Here is a 22,589-nt window from a genome sequence, read left to right as displayed (position 1 = left end):
GGAGACACAGAATCTGAAACAGGCTCCAGGCTCTGAGCTGTCAGCACAGAGCCCGACGCGGGGCTTGAACTCACGGACCGCGAGATCATGACCTGAGCCGAAGTCGGACGCTTAACCAACTGAGCCACCCAGGCGCCCCTCTATGAGCACTTTAAATGAGGGTCTAGAATTAGAAGACATAATTTTGTTTTCTGTCTCTTTCTTAAATCTATAAAATGGGATAGTATTTCCACATTCCTCCCTGGCAGAAATGTTGTGAAGAGGAATGAAATAATCTCTGTTGCACGTATATGAAAATAAAAATTTGTTTACTTCAAATTTTAAGAAACTTTCACCTAATATAGAGAAAGAAAAATAGTTTATTGAAACATTAAGACAATGTTCCAATGTAATTTTGTGATCTTTTTGGTCAGAGAAATTTGTTTTGGTTTTGGTTTTGGTCTTAACCTCTGCATTATGAGAGAAGCTAAAGTTTTCGCCTCATATCTCTGATTAATAATATTTAAGAAACTCTTTAAAAATGACACTGATATCCTAAAAAAAGCACAGGATAGGTAAATGAACATTTAATGCTTTGTTTTTGGAATATAAAACTCCATTTCTCTTGCCACATGAACACTTCAGAAAAAATAGTAAGTGGTATACGAAAACACTTGAAAAGCATGAAAATTAATGAATGAAGAAAATAGTCTAGCATATGTTTGAATTTAAGAAACACAAGAAAAGGCTATTTTGGGACCATGAGATCTTTCAGATGGACTTAAAAAAATATTATGCTATAAACATATTTTGCTGTTTGTAAACATAAACACAAATGAATATTAAGGGATAAATTATAATACTATTCTAGAAATTACATACATTAACATCTTACTTGCACTAAAAAACAATTTATTCAACATTGGGTATTTGTAAAAATAGATTTTTTTTGAGAAGTAAAATAATAGAATCTCAAACCAGCTGTGATGGCATATGGTCAAAGATCAAAGCTAAAAATGTAGGCAATATTGGGCATGGTGTAACTAAAATTTAGGCATCAGGTTTCATTCAGAAATATCACAGAAATATCTTCTATCAGTGGGTAGAGAAATATTACAGAAATATCTTCTATCATTGGATAGATTTAAGTCAATGAAGAAAGAGTATTTGGAATATTAACATTATTATATATCTGTACAGATTTCATAACAAGTGGGCAAGTAGAGTGATGAAGAATACTTTGAGATCAAAGGTGGCAACATCGAATTACCAATATCATCTTATAAATGACACATCATGTATTTGAAATACATTTGGTTTTCTAATGGAAGATAGAGCAAAGCTCAGAACTCTGGAGCATTGAGGAAGTTTTAATATAGTTGAACTGTAGAACCAAAGACCTAAATCAATGTCTTCAAAATTATGCTTCTCAGATCCTGAGATTTCCATAAGGTATATCAAGGTACCTTTAAAAGCCAGTAAATTTACAGTGGGCAATTTTAATGTATTTGCGTTGCATTATATTAAGGTCAAAACCAACCACACATGAGTGGTCTTTCCAGGAATGAAAAACAGTGACATTCCAATATCCCCAAATGTCTAACAACCTTTGTTCTGTAATTGTAAATATGTCTATTCACAAATGATGATGATAGAGACTTTCCTTTGAAAATTTTTATGTGGTAATTGACTTATACTGATATGATTATACATATGAAATTAGGTGATAAGATTTCAGTCAAGATTTTTCAGTATTTTACTGACTCTACTAGGAAAATTATTCTTCTCAGCCTTTAATTTCCATTATAAAAGATTGTTTTCTCATCAATGCTTTAATCTAAACAAATACTATGTTTAACTGAAACTACTTAGTGACTTAAAATTCAATTATAAAATGGAGTTTCAGAAAGCTGTTTAACAATAAACATATTTGAAGCTTCCATTCTTTCCCAGTAGTAATTTTGGACAACTCTCTTACAGTCTAATTATATAAGATAAATTATGTTTGTTTCTTTGCTTTATTTTGTTTCATTTCACTAAGAATGCATTAAAAACATTCTGGATCTTTCATATATTTTTCCACAAAAACTGTTGGTATTTTATTAAGTATCTAAGCATATTTGTGGCTAAATCATTCATTCATTCATTCATTCAGTGTACGCACACATACATACACACATAAATATACATACACACACAAATCCCTCACTGCCTCCACAACTGCTAGCATTATTTGAAAAAAAATATTAGAAAAATGACTGTGTTATCTTAGGGTTTTTTGTGAAGGAAGCATTCTGCCTTTCCACTTTTCCTTAAATCAAGCATTTAAGATCTAGCTAAAGTTTGTTTTTGCCAATACTTCTAAGTCATGTCTTCATGAATGTTCATACTCTCATTATCTTTGAGATTTACTTCAAGGTAGGCCTGGATTTTGATCTTTTTTTCCAAGATGTAAAATCTGCCTATTCTGCATCAATGATGATTTATCTTTTATGACAATTCTACTTAAGACTCAAGTAGCTTGAACAATTCAGCAACCATTTTTGTTTGTTTGTTTTAGCTTTTCATACAGCAGTTTAAAAAAAATCACAGTGTAAAGCCATATTTATGTTATACTTTAGCCATTGCCAGATTTCAGGAATTTGTGGTTTGTCATCAAAGCCCCATGCTCATAAAAGAATTTGTGGAGTAAATGAAATCATGTGGAATAAATCTCTGCTTTCACATTAACCTCAAAATTTTCCTTCAAATACACAATTTTCAAAAGGTTGAGAAAAAGATCTCTGATTTTTGGCAACCTGCTTGTAACTTTCTCCTGTTCTCAGAAGATCACTGATATCCACTCCACCATTTCTCACATGTACACACGCATGCATACATATTCACACCAGTTTTTGTAATCAACAAAAATTAATTTACACCTAGAGAATACAAGTTACAATTTACAGTACCCCAAGGAAGCCCTATACTTCTCTAAAATGCATTTCAGAATATCTTTTCCCAGCAAGTTTTACCTACAGATAAGAGCTCAATACAGTAGTACAGCGATGTAGAATCTTTAATCTGGGAAGAAATTATCTACATTATTTCACTTTTAACATGATAGCACACTATTGTTCAGGAGTCCCTCTAAATCTGTGAATAGAGCTCTCTGATATTTTAGCCTAGCCTATAGTTTTATAGCTATAACCCAGATATATATTTAGGATTTGCATTTGTAAGTAATTAAGACTAGCCCTTTGGACCCTGATCTCCAATATGTGCATATTTTTTACTTCACCAGTATCAAATTAGAAATATCACTTCAAATATCTGAAATTATTCACACTTAAAATATTGAAAAAACATTTAAAATTACATGTGGTTCTGTTCTCCAATGCCACATATATCCACAATGATTACCAAAAAAAAAAAAAAAAAAAAAAAAATTCCAGTTAAGTTATGGTCATTCCATGGTTCTTAGAGAGAAATGGTGATTTGAAATAGCATTTCGTCAAGAGGTAGCATTCCATTTCCATATATGATATGATTTTCATCTTAATGGAACAACAAACACACAAACATGTTAAATGTGAAACAGATGCTACGATCTACAATCTTACAGCTTCTGGTTTAAATCAGGACCACAGTAAAAGCTTTGGAAGAGAAGTATGAATGCTTGAGATAAGGATGATGTGCTCTATGTATATTTTATTGACAATTATCCCTTGTGAAATCACTTAAGATTCCCCTTTGGAAATTGGTTTCCATCTACTCTCCTTTTAGGCATACCTGGTGCACTAACTGTTAAAATGTACACAAATGGAGGGAAAAAAAAAAAAGGAATGCTGACAATAATACATAGAGGTGGGACATTACATAGGAGTGAAAGCGGGAGGGGAACACTAACCATATTAGGCTTGGATGGGCAACAGCGCACAGGGAAGAAGCCCTTCCACAGCCACATTCGCAGCAACTGAAAAGCAAACAAGAGAGCCCAAGATAAGGAAGAGATCCCACTCCCTCAGTATAGCATAAAGACACTATGAATTTAGACAGGTGTCAGCTTTGCTTTTCAAAAGCAAAATCCCTAAATGCATTACAATGAAACTTCTTCCACAATGCCTTTCAAATTAAAAAGCATTTTATGGATTTAAGAAATACAGAGCTATATTAAATAGTTATTTTTATTTTTCTTAAAATGCTTATTCAGTATGAAATATAATGAGCCAATGTATTTGATTATGCAATTAATATAGACATACAAATAAAAATGTAAGCCCACTTAAATATATCTTTCCTCAGGAATTCCTACAAAATTTATATTCAGAAGACATGCTAAATTGTCCTTTAAATACATGTTTGCATAGAACCTATAAATTTAGGAGGGAGAGTAATGTCCTGCCCATTTGACCCACTGATTTCTTATGCCAGTGGCATTATTTATTACAGCTTATCGAGATGTTATGCTTACATGACTTCTCCAATCACCTATGGAAGGCTACCAATTTAAATTTACATATTCAGGTTTAAAAAATGCATCTCCAAATATATATTTGTAGAGCTATTGCTATATTAAAAAAAGCAAACTACATATAATACATGCACTTTTCTGGATACTGCAACATTCAAGATTCTTTCAAATTTTTCACATATTCATAAAAAATCCAGAAAATACCAAGTAAATTATTTTATAAAATGCACTTTGTTGTTAGAAACCACATAAACTGATCACAGGATATAACATAGAATTTATTTAGTGCTTCAATGCATTCATTTGTCTATATATTTTATGAATAGCATTCATAGTGATTTCAAGAGAACTGAGAAATGAGCTCAGCAATGATACCATAAACCAGCAGGCCAAGGGTTTTTTTTCTAAAATCTGTCTGTTTTGAACTTTAATTACTTGAAATGTATCTACTCTATTTTATAACAAATAAAGAGAAGAAAATAAAATATAAACATACAACAAATTTGGAAATGCTAACAAAGGTAGGCAAATATTTCCAAATTAAATTTCAATGGGTCTTTTTCAAAGGAAAAGTAGGCAATGTTTTATATATATTTTTTTTTCTTTTTTTTTTTTTCGGAAAACTGATGATGTTTTAATTTTTAGGACTAGTAATTGTCTGGAAATTTGACTGTCACTAAAGTGAAATCCTAGTAAATAAAAATGGTTCCTGTGACATTTACTTCCTATTTGACTATTTATTGTAATACATTTTTTAAAATATGCCAAAACTTATTTCACTGTGGAGATAATGAAATACAAAGTTACAGGATATCAAAATACTGAAATACTTAAAGATTAGGTAAAATATCTGTGAAATACTTTGGCAGATCTTGATATATTTCTTTGTAATTCCATTTATTTCATAAATATCTTAAACACTGATCTCTTCTATAAATTAATTTTCCTAATGTTTCTTTTTATATTAGCACTCAGATTATGGGTTGATAAACTACAGCCCATGAACCAAAACTAGCCCCCCACTTATTTTTGTAAATGCAGTGTTGTTAGAACACTGCCACACTCTACTTGTTATTTGTGGCTTGTTTAGTGTTGTTCTGACATAGTTGAGTAGTTATGATGGAGAATGTACGGTCTGCAAAGGCTAAAACACTTACTATCTGTCCTTAAAGAATGTTTGACTTCTTTTCTTAGACTATCAGTTTCCTAAGATGAGGATGATTCTTTAATCGTTTTATTTCTTCACAGTTTAAACGAAATGAATGACATCCGCAAGTAGTCAGTGCTTTACTGTAACTGATATTAACAATGGCACAATTATTTAAATTTACTGATAGCTATGAATGTGGAAAGTTTGCATGTATGTGTTAATTTCAAACAACACATTTTCAACTCCATCAGTAATAAATAATAATTGTTGACAAATGTATCTATTTTTCAGTGATTAATAAAAAAGGATGATGTCATCTCCTAATAAAGTACAAACATACTTCTAGTTCAGGGTACACTGTTTATAAACTCATGTAGAATTGTGTTTAGGAAGGTGATAACTTCACTGTGGTCGGCCATTACCTATTAGGATTTCATAGTCAGCCAGTGTTCTGAGACTCCAAAAACACACGAATGATTCTAAAAATAATATTTTTTCAGTCCTCTTAATTTGAAAATTATAATAAGATTTTTTTCTTATAGTTTAATACATACACACACATACACACACATACACATGCAATTCGCAGTAACGCCAAATCCACGAAGAACTTAAACCACCATACTTAGCACTAAGATTTTAAAGTTTTAATAAACTTTAATCAAAAATATGAAATCATGTAAAATCAAACACTTGTGCTACTGCTTTTATCTGAGTCATTGCTTTAGATTTGCACTGATAGTGTCTTTGACTTGTTTTAAGTGGCATAAATAAATTACCTTGGACAAGTTAGTTAACCTCTTTGTGTTTCAGTTGACAGCTATAAAATAGAAATAATAATGGATCCTATCTCAAAGGTTTTTTAAAAATGAAGTGAGAATACATAAATTCACTTAGATCAATATCTGGCATATCATGCATTTTGGGAGAAGAGTGGTAGCTTATTCCTCTTAGTAATATCATACTTAGAGTGACAAACTAGATACTTATTATCTCAGATGAATTAGCTTTTTGATGATCCATATAATATCATCATACTAAGTATTTCCATTTACAATGTAACTAAATAGCTAATTATATTCAGACCGATTCATATAAATACAAAATGGTCAATGTAATTTTTTTTGGAAAAACTCAGTTCTACAAAATATATTTTGTAAGGATTTAGTGATCATAGCACCCTATGTATTATTCTGTTATCAAGAAGATTAAAACTGAAGTTCCTTTTCTATGAATATCTAAAGCAGTATAGCCACCCCCCCCCCCAAGTAAATATTTTAAAATAAAGTCTGAGGATGCTGTCACAGTAACACCTCAGCACCAGATGGTATACGTGTTCTTTCCTTAATCAATACATACTTGAAGTACAGGTTGAAAATGCTTACAAGCCTCAGAGATAATTTAGAAATAGAAACCAAAATGTGCTAGAAATAGCAGCCAATCTAATTTATGTGAGCTATGGTTCAACACAGCACATCTGCATTCTCATCAGTTTTTAGCACCTGGAAGTCTGTAAGTAACGGCACGCAGCTATAACAAGTTTTATCCAAGTTTAAAATAGTTTAGCTCTCCCAGGCTTATAATGAAAAACTGCTGGTCTTTGTTTTAACAAGATATTTCGATTTGTCCTTCGGAAGATTAAAATATGATAACAGAAGCTCTCCAGACCCAAAAAAGATTCAAATGAAATTACTTTAGCCAGGACTTACACAGAGTTGATCAATACATGCACGAAGTGTGTCAGTGTAAGTAAGATAACCTCCCTCCTACCAAAGCAAGGTGATTATAACTCTAGGGAAGAAATTCTCAAAGATACTAGATCAGAGAACCAAGACTACAGGCTATGGATAAATGATTTAAATTCTTAAACAAGAGATCATACAAACAGAAAAGAAGAACACTAAGATCTTAATAGATGAATGAGAGAAAAGCAGGAAGAGTAATTTCACAAAACAGGTACTTTAATCAGGTAACAAATATTTTCAGTTTACTGATTAAAAAAAACTTAAAAAAGGTAAGAAAACCAAAAGGTTCTGTAGTTTCCCCATTTATAAATAACTTATGTTCTTTTTTTAGAATTTATTTTTTTGTTTATTTAATTTTGAGAGAGAGAGACAGAGTGCAAGCAGGGGAAGGACAGAGAGAAATAGACAGAATCAGAAGCAGGCTCCAGGCTCTGAGCCATCAGCACAGAGCCTGATGTGGGACTCAAACTCACAGACTGGAAGGTCATGACCTGAGCCCAAGTCGAATGCCTAACCAGCTGAGCCACCCAGCCACCCCTGTGGTTTCCCCATTTAAAATAAAACAACAACAACAGATGGTACTCAGTGGTAGAGAAAACAGAGTGGCGCTTAGGCCACCCTGAAAAGTGAATCAATCCTTTAGGAAACAATCCTCCAAAACCTATCAAAGAGCAAGACACCACTGTATAGCAAAAGAATGAAGATTATGGCGTTTGTAGTCAAACTAGGGGCAGTCCTGGATGTATCCATTACTATATGTATAGTCTGGGTAAACCAGGCATTGATGTAAATGAGATAATAGTGGAGACTCTACGACAAGGCAGTTTTGAAGAATGAGTTTCATAATCCAGTGTGAGGCTCTTCACATTGTCCCAGATTCAAAGTGACAGCTTTGAAGTTTTAAAACTGACAATATTATAATAATCTGGTCCTGGGGCAAAGAATGAGGTACAGAAAATATACATGAGTCTGGGTATATTAAAGGAACTAAATAGCTAATGAATATTTTGAAATAAACAAATTATATTTGTGGAATCTATGATGTGATGAAAATCAATAAGGTATATATAATATTTAATTAGTGTGTAGAGAAATAAAATGGCAACAAGTATTTTTTTAAGAGCTATTGTTGGATTGTTAAATTAATTAGCATTATGGGGTGATTTTAATTTTCTCTGCAGTTTTTGGGGGTTATTTCATTTTATAATTTTAAGAAAATGATACAAATTATTTAAACAATTCCAATTATGATGTTTATCACAATATGCTGTCATTTACACTCTATCAGTTTTTAAATGATGAAAATAATTTAGATGTGTAACAAATATTTAAAACAGAAGAGCTGAGGAAATTGTTCACTGATAGTTAACATTGACAATGTTAATTGTCTTCCAGATTTAAAAAAAAATCTTGTAATGCTGTATCTTTTGCATCTGTGTCTTAATTCCCTGCCCTCTTTTAAGACTTAGTACTGATTTCCGGTTGAAGCCAGGCTAAAACCCTGCAGAAATCTTTTGCAAAAACTGAGCGAGGGATAAAAAGCATAATTATAATGTATGTGGCTCCCAAACTCTACTCTTCATTCTCCATGCTTCTGGCACAAAGGCATAAAATTATTCCACCCTGAAAAGAAGGTAATGCAAAATGGTTATAAAGAACTTTTTTTTAAATTTATTTTTTTTCTAAATTGTGATTTTGAGTTACTCTGAGGGGAACACCACATCTAATACATATGTTGGGATTTATGTGTGCAATTCAATCACTATTTCCAAGTCGTAGTCTAGACAAATTAGAAAAAGATATAGTTATATGCCGTAATTTTTCAATCTTTTTTCTAGTTCTCTGCTTTATTCTCATTCTAGAGCTTCTTATCCCCCAGCAACGGTTACAGGTGCCTCCCTATTATCCCCTGGGATGCTTTACTAACAATAGTCCTGCCTAAGTACAAGTCCCTGGTAGATGGGTTTAAAACATTAGTGGGGAAAAAAATAAGAGAAACATCAGTGTATCTCTTAGTCTTACCTAATCAAGTTCCAAGCATTCTCATATCTTTCTGTGAAATAATAAGAAACATATATAGTATCTGCTTCTCAGTTTCTGACACAGAATTCCTAAAATCCTTGTATATAGGGGTACTAAGAGAATCTTTTGTTCTAACATTTATCTTCGACCCCAGTTCCTGGCACAGAGCTCCTAAAACTCTTGTAATTTCCTAAGTGATAAGAGCATTAGGAGCATTTCTCATTCTATATTTGGTCTTTGACCTTGTTTCTTAACACAAAGCTCTTAAATCTCTAGGAATTTCCTGGGTGATAAAAATTTCTTTTGTACTAATGAAATGGCTCTTGGTGGTTTCCTAGATGGAGGCTGGTCACCAGAAACACCTAGGTCATGATTAGAAGTATGGAATTTTCAGGGACACCTGGGTGGCTCAGTTGGTTAAGCATCTGACTCTTGATTGCTCAGATCATGATCTGACAGTTTTGAGATAAAGCTCCACACTGGGCTCTGTGCCTGCTTGGAGCCTGGTTCAGATTCTCTCTCTCTCTTTCTCTCTCTCTCTCTCTCTCTCTCTTTCTCTCTCTTTCCCTCTCTCTCTCTCTCTCTCCACCCCTCTCTGATGCTCACACACAGGTGCTTTCTCTCTCTCTCAAAAAAAAATTAAAAATAGTTAGAAGTATGGAATTTTCAGTTACACCCCTCACTCTCCAGAGAGGGGAAAAGGGCTAGAAAAGGAGTTAGTGATCAATCATGCCTACATCATGAAGCCTCCATAGAAATCCCAAGTCCAGAGTCCAGAGAGCTTCTCATTTGCTGAACACATCCATGTACTAGGAGGGTGATTTACCTCAACTCCATGGGCTAGAAGCTTTTGCACTTGGGACTCTTCCAGACCTTGTCCTATGTTTCTCTTCAACTGGCTACTCATCTTAAAACTTAAAAGTTGTTGTGGAGAACCCTGCTATAACCTTTCTTTCTTTCTCCACAAATAGCCTGTTACCAGGTTAAAAAAAAATCTGATCAATTAATTCACAATAAATTACATACCTCACTTAAAATGCCTCCATATGGGTCAAGCCCTTACTGTAGCAAAATATAGCAAATTCTGTTCCAAAGTATTAAAGGATAGGTGCCATAACATTACTCAATGACCCAAACTCTACTATTAGTCAATTAGTCAAAGACACGTATAAAATAGAGATAAAATCATATAAGTGACTAAGGTAAAGTTTACATAATTATACATACTTCAAAGATTCATAAAATAAAGACAAATCCCCAAACTCTACCAATCTAAGTGTGCCATATGCAGCCATCCCTCAAGGATAAAAGTCACAAAAGCAAACAAACAAAAACCTACTGACTTTAACTTTGGAATCAGGAACTCTTTTTATTTCTTACTCTGAAAATGACTATTAGGACCTAGAAGGAAAGCATGATGTGAGTTATCTTTAGACAACATTTCAATTGATCTATTTTCCCAAGGTATATTTTAATGAAGATTTCTATATTTCTTTTAATCATTCTCATAGGCCAAATATCATTACAAAACAGGTTCTTTTTCCATGAATGCCACAGGTAAAGCCACTGATGCAACTAGAAAATGTTATTGAACATGTTAGATTCAGTCTGCTTATTCCAGGATATATTTAGGAAATCAAAATGAATTTTACCAAATATTAACCACCTTTGTAAATTTTTTTGCTGCAGTAGTGGACACAATAATTCTCCTTATTAGCAAACATTTACTAACAATCTATGTGCTGTGCTTTAAGAATAAGAAATTATATAAAAACAAGTTTGAAACCACATTGTGCAATAATTCTATACCTAGCCACAGATTAGAGCAACAGGTGATATTTAAACCAACTAACAAACAAAAACCAATGCCCAGGCCTCACCCTAGAACAATTAAGTCAAAATATTGTAGCTTGGTTGTGGGACCCAGGTATCATTATTTTTCAAAAGCTGTCAGTGGATTCTAAATTTCCTCCAGATTGACACCGCTGATCCAATAGGTGCTCAATAAATACTTCTTGAATTGAATGTTGTGTCTTATAATAGTCTTAGGGGAATTTGCCTAATGAATACAAAAGGAAAGGTTATTAATTAGCATATTAATGGTCTGCTGTTAATAAAAACTTCTGAAGTGTCTAGAGGTGCCTAAAAACAATTTTTTCTCTGGTAAGTACTTTAAATAATTCTCCAGAAATCTGTAACCATACAACCATGTAAACCATGAAGACTGGTTTGTTAAGTAACTGTAAATTACATTGTATTCTCTACCTTTTTAAACCACAAGTTTTTTTTCCTAATATTTATCCTTACACGTTTAATTGCTAAGTTTAATGTTTCACGACAGATTCTTTTGAACTTCTATATTTCTATATTAGCTACTTGGATTAAAGTGTAGTCATAATATCTCAAAAATAGCAACACTATAAAATTATCTGTATTCAGCTTCTCTATTTCTCCCTTGTGTCTATTGGACCACAGACTTACATATAGTTATATGAAAGCAAACTCAGTTTTGCCACAGATTTGTCAGAAGAGCTTTCAAGAAGTGGATATCTTGATATAAAAGATTTTCTTTGAACTGTTACTGAACTGGAGTAAACCAGAACCACATCTATATTTATTTACATAATTTTACATGTTACATAGACATATATATCATATTTGTATAAAAGAAAGCTCATGCCTTTAATGAAGCAGGAAGAACGGAGATCAGGATAGGGAGGGTCACAGGTAGAGGCTGTGAAGGCCTTGTAGATGTCTAGGGAGTCACAGTAAACTGAACACGCTATGTGCATTCATTCTTATACACCTTCCTTAATGCTCACTATCAACAAACTCAAAATTCCTCTTCATCCTTCAGGTCCAGCTTAAATTTACCATTTCTGTAACAATACTTCTGTATTCATCAAGGAGAAAATAACCATACCCTCTATTTATTCTTGTACCAATTGTTAAAAATACAATACTAACTGTTACATTCAAATGACATGTGTGACTATTCAACTGCCCATGCTATGAAAGTAGGAAGCATATCAAAGACTCAAATCCCATTAAAAAAGCAAACCCTACAGGTCACCAAGGTCAGACAAATCTACTTTGGTGAGCCATAACAAAAAGAGGTTACAGGATCTATCAAGTACTTATGCAAAAGGCTGCTCTGGTGCAATATTTTGAACAGAAAAATCACATTTCACCTTTTGATACATCGCTTAAATGTTTTTATATTACTCAAATTTGAAGATTAGATGTCCCTACTATATTGTTATACACTTACGTGTATACATTTATATATGACATATGTATTTACATATACATGAAAATATGTAGAAATATATACATATTTACATATATATATATATATATGTATATATGTAAGCTATAATTTAGATATGGTCAATAAAACACTAATGTCTTTTTACTATATTTGGACTACATACTTTTATCACCTATCTGTGATGTTTTGGTTTTAATTTTGAAGCCGGTATCCATCTTGTCAGCTCTTGTCAGATGGAAAAATGTACATTATAAATCATATCACCCTAGGCATGGCCCAAATGGCTAAAGAACATGTAGGCTGAGGCCCAAGGGAAAGGAATGCTTGCTTATTATTCAAAGAAAGTGTAGGATAAGTAGTTAATCAGCACTATCCTAAAGATAGATATAGATAATGATATATATAATGATAATGATATATATAATGATATATAATGATATATATAATGATATATAATATATAATGATATATAATATATAATATATAATATATAATATATAATATATAATATATAACATATAACATATAACATATAATATATAATATATAACATATAATATATAACATATAATATATAATATATAATGAAGTCTCTAACAGGAAGAATAAAGATTTTCTTTCTTTCTTTTTCTTTCTTTCTTCCTTTCTTTCTTTTTCTTCCTTTTCTTTCTTTTCTTTCTTTGATTTCAAGTCTCTTGATATGGAAAAGACCTCTGGCAAGCAGAAGTGGTGCCAGAACACCTGTTAACATGACCTCCTGGGCTTCTGGTAAATGGTGTCCACCTTTTCGAAAGACCCCTGCCCCAAATTTTGCCCCTAAAATCCTCACTTGCAAGCCATCAGGGAGTGTGAGACTTTTGAGGACAAGCTTCCTATTCTCCTGTGTAGTACCACACCAATAAATCACCTATCTTTTTTCACTGCAGAAGCTTGGTGTCAGTCTTTATTGGCTTGCTGTGCATTTGATAGACAAACTCTCGATCAGTCCAGTTATAATCTGCTGAAAACTCATCAAGTGGCAAATAGGAAGTAGAACCTGGTATGCATTGCATAGGTAGGGGACAAACTATAAACTTTGATCTGACCTCAAAAATCGGCAAACGGGTAGGGAAAGGAAAAGTTTGATATTAAGAACCACTAAAAATGCAAAAAAAAAAATTTTTTTTTCACCTTTGTCTCAATTTCAATCCCCCCTCTTTTTTTTTTCTTTCCTCTATCCCTGTTTTCTGGCATTGGAAAGACATATCATTTCTTAACTTGCCTGATAAAACAAAATTCTTCTTAAACAATTTCTATCCTCTCACTGCAAAATTACATGGTTTCTTTCATTAACCTATAAAATTCAAAGTGTTACTGATTTTAAATAGTTATTTATCTGATCACTTACTAAAAGCAATTCACAGTATATTCATGGCTGCACTCCTTAAATTTTTCACTCCTTTTTAATTTTTCTTCATTATTGAACACTCATCTTATAAAAAGACCTGTACTACTATTTAGTGAAATGTGTGAGAGACTGAATGTACAAAGGGACAATGGCTAGACCAAAAAAAAAAAAAACAAAAACAAAACAGAACTCTGATGCCAGACCTGCAGCAACCAGTCTAGGAAGCCAAACCACAAGCTCTGTAGCAACTGACCTGAGTGATCAATTAGTCAGACTTTATCAATAAATACCAGCTTCACTAACTTTTGTCCATTCTAAGTAGAAGACACCAAACATGCCCCCACAAGCAATCCCACAGGATGTTCCGCTTCTAGTTAGCCCACCTCCAGCTATCCCATGCCAATAGCCTCCAATCAGGGAAAAACTGAAGCCTTCCCTTCTCTTCATTTTAAAGCTTTACACTCCACTGCCTGCCGTTGGGTTTCTGCCAGATGCAAGTGATGGTGGCTGATCCCCTTGCTATAGCAACTTCTTAATAAATAGCCTTTGCTTGTTCTCATTTGGGTGTTTTTGTTTATTTCCACAGATGAGATAACTTTACTAGTTCAATACAGGAAAATTGCATAGATTTATCCTCACAATCAACTGGCATCTTAGTTCTGTTCTGGCACAATAATAATGTTGATACACAAAATACTGAATCATGTTGCTTTCTCCTACAGGATGATGCCGTCACTGGGCAAACATCAATTACCTCCATTTATAGAAGCCGAAAGATACTGTGAGCTCCTTCCACTGAGCTTTTCCCTCCCAGTCATTTCATTGTTGAAACAGGTCTATCTGTAAAGCCTCTTTGAGAAGAGTATATGACTCTTATGACTAACCTGCTTGTGCTTAGCTACTTTAGGTTTTAATTTATTTTGAGAGAAGTAGAGAGGAAAAACTAAGAACGGATAAGGTTGCAAAAAAGTGATGCTAATTTTGCCAGCTTAAAAAAATATTTTAAGCATAGTAACATTTGTTTTAAACAGCCATTTGTCTTAATGTAGAATAATATCAATTAAAAATGAGTGGGTCAAAAAAGAAGATATTAATCAAAGAAATAAGCCACTATGTAAGTTCTGACCTACTTAGCTCCCTCCATTATGGCTGTTGAATATTTTTTCAGAGTTGAATCATTTATAGCAGCATTAAATTTATAAGGTAGAGGAGTTAGAAGGACTAATGTTTAAATTTAATTATTTCACACTCAAATAATTAAAGTAATTGTGGAAGTATACTCAAATTATCAAAATATAAGAACTGTGTTTATTTTGTGATAAACAGGAGAACTGAATTAATTATGAGATTGATTTAACAAGAAACTAAGTGTTCATTTTCACATCAAACTATTCAAATTCCATGTAAGCACATTTTGTTTTCTATTCATACGGGTCAGTAACATTGAAATCATATATTACAGAAGTTGCCATAAGTTTTAAAACTTGAATATGGGCATGCCAGGGTGACTCATTCGGTTAAGCCTCTGACTCTGATTTCAGCTCAGGTCATGATGTCACAGTTCATGAGATCAAGCCCATAGCAGGCTCTGAGGTGACAGCACAGAGGCTGCTTAGGATTCTCTCCCTCTCTCTTTGCCTCTCCTGCTTGCACAGGCTATCTGTGTTTCTCTGAAAATAATTAAACATTTAAAAAGTTTTCAAAAAAATTGAATATAATGGTAATAAATGCTAACTATTTTAATGTACACATATATATAACAATGGTCAATTATGATTGCAATTGTTTTTTATACATATAATTGTATATCAATGTATGGACCCATAAGAGTACTTATATAAAATACTTGTAATTATGACTATATGTGATTTCCCAACAGTTATTTGCTAGACCAAACAATGAAACACATTTTAAAATTATATTTAAACTAACATGATCCTGGACCAAATTAGATTAGAATGTTTTGCTAGCCCAGAGGCAGTATAGATAAAAGAATATCTATATAGACACTTACTTAGTATATACTACAGGTGAAGACCTGAAACAATTTTGGGAGAGAGTGATAAACAGTTCTTATACTCACATAAATTTGTAGAAAATATCAATTTAGATTCCCCAAAAGGTACAATTAACAACTGTATCACATGCAAAACAAATGTTACTAAAAAGTAAACAAATCTTGACACTTCTAATGATGTGTCTTTAGTATACAAAGAACTAAGATTCCACTAGTCCAAGTGGGTAAAGAGTATGCATATTTAATTTATAAAACATGTAATAAAATAACTAATGAGTACAGTTATTGCATATATATTAATAAGCCTATTAAATTTCAAAAATAAAAAAAGAAATGCAATTAAAAATACAGAATATTTTTCTTCTATTAAATTAACAGACTGGCTAGTTTGTGACCCATTAGGTAGTGTCATACACTGTTGGGGGAATGGTAATTCGTGCAATGATTTACAATTTGTCATTTGTCATTTGATACATTTGTCAATTTGTATCAACAATCTTAAAAATATTCGTATTCACTATCCTTACATTGAATTATACAAATATGTTCTAAGGACATTAAAGATTGAAATATTAACCCCTCTCCCTCATAACAATGACAACAGAAGAAAAGAAACAAACAAAACCAAAGGGACAGCATATGGGAAAAGTTAGACATTAGAATATAAAAGACTTCCTAAATTTGCTTTTAAAATTTACACAGGAAAACTTTATATGATGATGTTACATCAAAGAAAAACAGAAAATAAAATTATAAATTATGAACTCAACTATATATATGTAAAGATCTTAAGTATGTAGGGCCAAACATGAATATTGATTGCCTCTGGTGGATAAATATGATTAATTTTCTTCCTGCATTTTGTCTTGCATATTTTATATAATTTTTAATCAGAAAATTAAGAAATGCAAGCATAAATAAAATACCAACTAGTAAGAAATTAGGACAATCATTGTAACCATGCCAACTAACTAACACACAGTGTAAAAAGCAGACTGAAATGTATAGAAAAGGCTGGCTGCAAGAGATCTTGGTAAGGTCAAAAAAATCAGGACGTTCATGTAAGGAAATGGCCATTAATCTAAAGTCAAAGATATGTTGGAGCATTGCTAAAGCAGCCCAGCAATTCACATATTTGAGGTCTAAGGAATTATACAGTGGGTGAGCAGATGGAAGGAAGCAAGATTGACAGTGATAGTCACTTCAGGACGTATGATGTACTGAGACGATCCCCTGATAGACTTCCAAATCAGGTTATTTAGGAGTCCCCTTAGAGTGGAGTGTTTTCAAAGGGTTGGAGACATAGCAACTGGTTCCAGTCACCCTGGCTTTGGGAACTGATGGAAACAAAGGGCCAAACTACACAGGTTCCAACCAGAGAGATGAGATGTTCAGAAGGACCTTCCATTTCAATTTCTGGAATGCACATTTACAAGCCTCAGAACTTGGGCAGAAAAATATTAGGTGGTAAAATAGACATCTATTTGGAATTCAAAATGCCAGAGGGGAGGAGGGTTGGGGATGATGAAATAGATGCAGGAGATTAAAAGGTACAAACATCCAGTTATAAAGTAAATGTCATGGGGACAAAAAGCACAGCATAAAAAATGTAGTCAATAATATTGTAATAGATTTGTATGGTGACAGATGATAACTAGATTTACCAGGGTGGACATTTCATACTGCATATAATTGTTGAAACACTATGTCCTGCACCTGAAACCAGTATAATATTGCATGTCAATTATACTTCAATTAAAAAAATAAGTAATAAATAAAAACTAATACGCCATTGGTTAACATCCAGCAACCATAAGGTTTAAATTAATTTTCAAATGATGAAAAAATACAAACATTTGGAGTAAAAATGATCTATAATGACTGTTTTATAAAACTATAAAAAAAAAAGTAGCTATTTTCCTATTGGAGCTGGAGAGTATGTACTAGCACTGGTTTGAAATGATTAATTATAGTTTTTTCAGATTCCAAGAAAGGCTGGGTTTATCTTGGCCATGACATTCCAAATGGCTAGAGAAGAGGTAAATCTAGCAGACCACAACATGTACACATGAAAGAGCTGGAATAGGAATAGATCAGAAAGAGTCAGATATTGACATCAAAATAAATCATCAAGAGGTCCTCATGTACTAGAAAACATCATACAAATGTAAAATTCTGGTTTATCATATATTTGTCTCATCAAAATTTATGTATAATCAAAGTTCAACATTACTTATCATGTACATATTAAATTCATGCTGATTTGATGATAACTTGTTAGATTTTTACACCATCTTTTTCACGATGGGACAGAAATTAGGCATTTTGGGTGGCTCAATTTCACCTTAAAATTTTCCTGAGGATGATTGGACCTGTAGATTGGCTTTTTCCTGGTTATTATACTTGTAGAAAATTAAGAAAACCAGAATAATTCTACAGATTTAATATCTACACTGTTAAAATATTTATGCTGAACTTGGTATCCTTAAAAAAGTAGCATGTGTTACTGGCATATATGATGTCACAAACAACTTTAGCAGTGAGGATTTATAGTAAGATTCTAGTGTATCTAAGAAAAATAATATCAACAGAAAATATTTCACTTAATTTTATATTTCTACATATTTTTAAACATGTTTGTTTAAATATTTGCTCTGTGATTGGATGTTCTGTTTACTTTATATTCTTTTGTGTACTATTTCTCCATATCTGTGCCAGATATCTCTCTGTACGAAATAGTGAAAGTATCAATCAAAGTATTAAATGATTAAAGTAATGAACAAGCAAAATTACATGACTTCAATTGAAACTCAGATTCGTTTTTTTTTAAACGTGGGCACTATTTATATATCACCTATGGGTATAATCAGTTTAAACCAATGCCTAGCACATATCTTTCAGGAAAATCAATGAAATAGGCATAGAAGTGTCCAAGTGGCACTAGGGCCACTCAATGCCAGAGGTATGGAGAGCTCTTGGAGGTGGAGAAGAGGGGCTTGTGAGATTCGAGAGAATTTTTGAATCCTATGAAAGCTTCAGCCTGGAGAGACACTGAAGAGGAATTATAATGTTGGTGTAAGAACATCCTAAGAACACCTAAAAAACAGACAGTCTTTCCTTCACTAAACACCACAAAGAGGTCCCACTTTCCCCACTTGGTATCTTGTCTTTCAAGATGGAAGTGGCAGTGTGAAGAGCAGGCAAACAGCAAGCAAGCAAACAAACAAACAACCTACAATAAACTTCGACCATCTTTCTGGCCTTTGGATCTACCTTGGCTCAAGAGAACTCAACAAACAATGACCAGGATAGAGATGTGGAACCCAATGCCAGACCATAAGAATGGGAAGAAAAGATAACGGGTCATTTAAAAAAAAAAACAAAACAAAACAAATAAAACAGGGATTTAAAGAACAAAAGCCCCAAATAATCATTACAATTCACCGATGTTATGCAGTATTGATGGCTTCAAAAGAGCAGAGTAATGCCTGTAGACTATTCAGAGCAAATTCCTGCCGAAGACCCACCACAGGGGAGTATGCCAGTTTTCTGTGAGATTAAAAAGTCAGGGGAGTAGGAAATAATGAGAAGCAAGGAGTGAGCGATAGTAAAAAGAATTTTGGTAAGCAAAATAATTAGGATATAATATGTTTTGTAGCACTAAAACTACCACAGACATCAGATATATTTGAAGTCAATTCCTCTACATGGCACAATAAAGAATGCAGCTGTTTGAAATTGAGTTGCTAATCCATTAGAAACATTTCTTTCTTTGCAGGTTTATGAAAGTTTTTAAAAAGAGCACAGATCTTAAACAAATGGGGTTTTTAGCTGGAGTTTAAAATCATTTGGAGCATTTTACTGTTATTTGCTTCATTTTTCAGCAATGGATATATTCCTAGACATGGCTCAGGAAATTAACGGGGTTTTGTTGAATAGATGGGCTACCCTTTGGCATAGCGTAGTGCTATTGATTTTTCTCTGTAGAGCTGGATATCAGGTTCCTGGGAGAGCCTGTGTGGGCTCTGAGAGATGTAGTAAGATTCCCAGAAACCTAGCAGAGTCCTCTGTCAGAGCATAGTGTCTGCTGGCATGCTAGCATTTTCTCTTTCACATTTTATAGAAATAGAGCTTTTGGGCAAATAGAGCTTCAGACAAAAAGTGTATTTTGCTCTCTTGTATTAGGCTTTTGACCTGCTTTATGCTTCATACTTGATGAAATCTGAGTCTTTAGATTCTTTGCTATAATAATATATATATATTTTTTGCAAATCAATGATATTAACTTATCTCCGTGTCATAGAATTTTTCCTCCAAAATGTTTGCCTCAATATAACTTCCTGAGAGTTGCCGTGATGTTTACGTGTTTGATCTGTGAGAAATCGCAGGTGGGATATTCAATAATGTTGAGCAATTGAACCAGTAACTCTCTTGGGTTCAGTTTCCTAGGACGATTTACTTCCCACAGTGGGCAATTAGTTGTTGCTATGCTCCTCGTCTTTCTGGCACTACTGTGTCCTGATCCCCATTTGTCAGTTATTAATAAATTATGATCTTCTCTCTAATTATCTTTGATTCAGAGCCTTTGAAGAAAAAAGCATGTAATCATGAGAAAATAGAAGGAATAACAACTCTCAGATATTAAATCAATACACATGCCTGGATTTATTACAGTTTCATAAAGTCACATCTGCTAATTCATAAGCCACTGAGATTTGCTTTTAATGAGAGCTTTCCTAAAATCAGTATTTACATGTGTGATTATAAATATTTGGCTATTTACCATTATTTTAAATTAGGATAGAATGAGACAAAATATTTCCACACAATATTTTTCTTACCAAAACGTACCAAGTTCTGAAACTACATAATTGTAATGATGTTAGAAATGCTAAATATACTAACATATTCATGATACTCATAATCTGAAGAGAATCAGGAGAGAAATCAAACCTGTTGACCTACATTATTATTAATAAAAACTATCGCCACTTGATGCTACCAGGTGTATCATCATTCTGGCATCTGGATGCCCAGATGTCGAATGAATAATATAAGCTAGTGAAGACTTCTTCTTCCTATGTAATACTTCTTTGAAATCACTGCATTTATTTTGTGATAGCACAAAAATTTCAGTAATCAGGAAGAAAGCACATTTATGTGTTAGGTATTCTATTACACTCTTATCAGTGTTGCTAATTATTTTCCAAACTATCAACATTAATAGGAAAAAACGAGACAAAGCACTTCAAATGGAGACTGATGTACGGTTTATCCTTAATTCAATAATTTATGAGGTAGGTTATGTGGAGAGACACAGAAATCTTTATCTTTTATCTTTCACTTACTGAAGAAGAAAGATGTTTACTCAATATACTATAATTTGCAGTTGAAAGTGTTAAATTTCATGATAACTACTGATATATTGTTCTGAGACTTCATTGGAAGGAAAAAGGCTTTGGCTAAGAGAATTAAGGAAGATTTTGTGATAGAAAACGATGCTGAATGTAGATCTTGACATGTGGGTAAGGTTTAAATACTGAGAGATGAAATGCAGCATAAGAAAAAGGCACGGAGCGAGAGCCTCTTTCCACATTTTCAGTTCTTATGCTGTGTATGAGACTGGCCCTGTCTGCAGATTCAGGTGTGAGCTCCTACCGTGCTGGGCCATACAGTGTAACCTCTCCATCCTCTTCCTAGTTAAGGTCTCAAGTGTTATCAATTGACTTAAGTCTGTGGAGCTGGGTTTTGGGTTCCTGTCAGAACCTGTACCATATGGGCTCTGAGAGTGAAAGGCAAGAACTCTAAAGTCAGAGCTGGGGTCAATACAGCGACCATTCCTTCTTCAGTGATCCAATAACTGTCTGGTCTCCTGCCATCTCAAGGGCCACTCCTCAGTCTCTTTCACCAGATCTTTCTCTTTCACTCTCAGTGTCAGTGTTGATGGGCTCCATCCAAATAATCTCATTTTGATGAGTGGCTTTAAATATCACATTTGTGCCACAGCACTCTTCAATCATGTGCCTCCATATTGCATAGCAGACACTATCTTAGTACCTAGATCAATAAGTGTCTGTACTTTGGATTTTTTTTTTTTTTTATACATCTCTGGAACGTTTCACCTATATGATCTATAATTCTCTTTTAGAATAAGTCACTTTGAATTTGGCTTCTGTCATATGCAACCAAAGGAGTCTAGGTCAAAAAAAAAAAAACATAGTGGTAATGCTGGAAGGTATTTTCAGGAATCCTGAACTCCAGCTTCATTCCTCCAATAATGAGATCACTGGGCATTCACTGAGAATCTACACTATAATCTGTTTATTCATGATGAGCACATATCTATCAGAGGAGACATATATAGAATGATGAACTAAAAGTACTTCAGTTGGGAAAAAAAAAACAGTTTTGAGGAAACACAGAGGCAAAATTAATCAGTTTTCACAAAATGAGGAATGGTCATAAAGTTGGTGATATTTAATGTGTTGATTCTAGAATAAATAACTTATCTGTACAATTTTCCAGTGAAGGACTGGTGAATAATTCATTAAAATCCAATATATTA

The 22,589-nt window shown here is 33.2% G+C and overlaps 1 protein-coding gene across 2 annotated transcripts in view; it reads right to left on the bottom strand.

Moving 5' to 3' along the window:
- EPHA5 (EPH receptor A5) overlaps positions 1-22,589 on the bottom strand; it is a 345,686-nt gene that overhangs the window by 48,720 nt on the left and 274,377 nt on the right. The window contains exon 9 of one of the 2 annotated variants that reach the window (XM_042936273.1): positions 3,869-3,934. The exons of the other annotated variant lie outside the window; for it this stretch is intronic. Coding sequence (XP_042792207.1) covers positions 3,869-3,934 — 66 coding nt within the window. The remainder of the gene's footprint in view (positions 1-3,868; positions 3,935-22,589) is intronic. 2 annotated transcript variants of the gene reach the window in all.

The sequence above is a fragment of the Panthera leo genome, chromosome B1 (genome assembly GCF_018350215.1).
Source record: "Panthera leo isolate Ple1 chromosome B1, P.leo_Ple1_pat1.1, whole genome shotgun sequence".
Classification (NCBI taxonomy): domain Eukaryota; kingdom Metazoa; phylum Chordata; class Mammalia; order Carnivora; family Felidae; genus Panthera; species Panthera leo.
The sequence above is the reverse complement of the archived record's forward strand: the minus strand, read 5'-3'. Positions and strand labels throughout refer to the sequence as shown.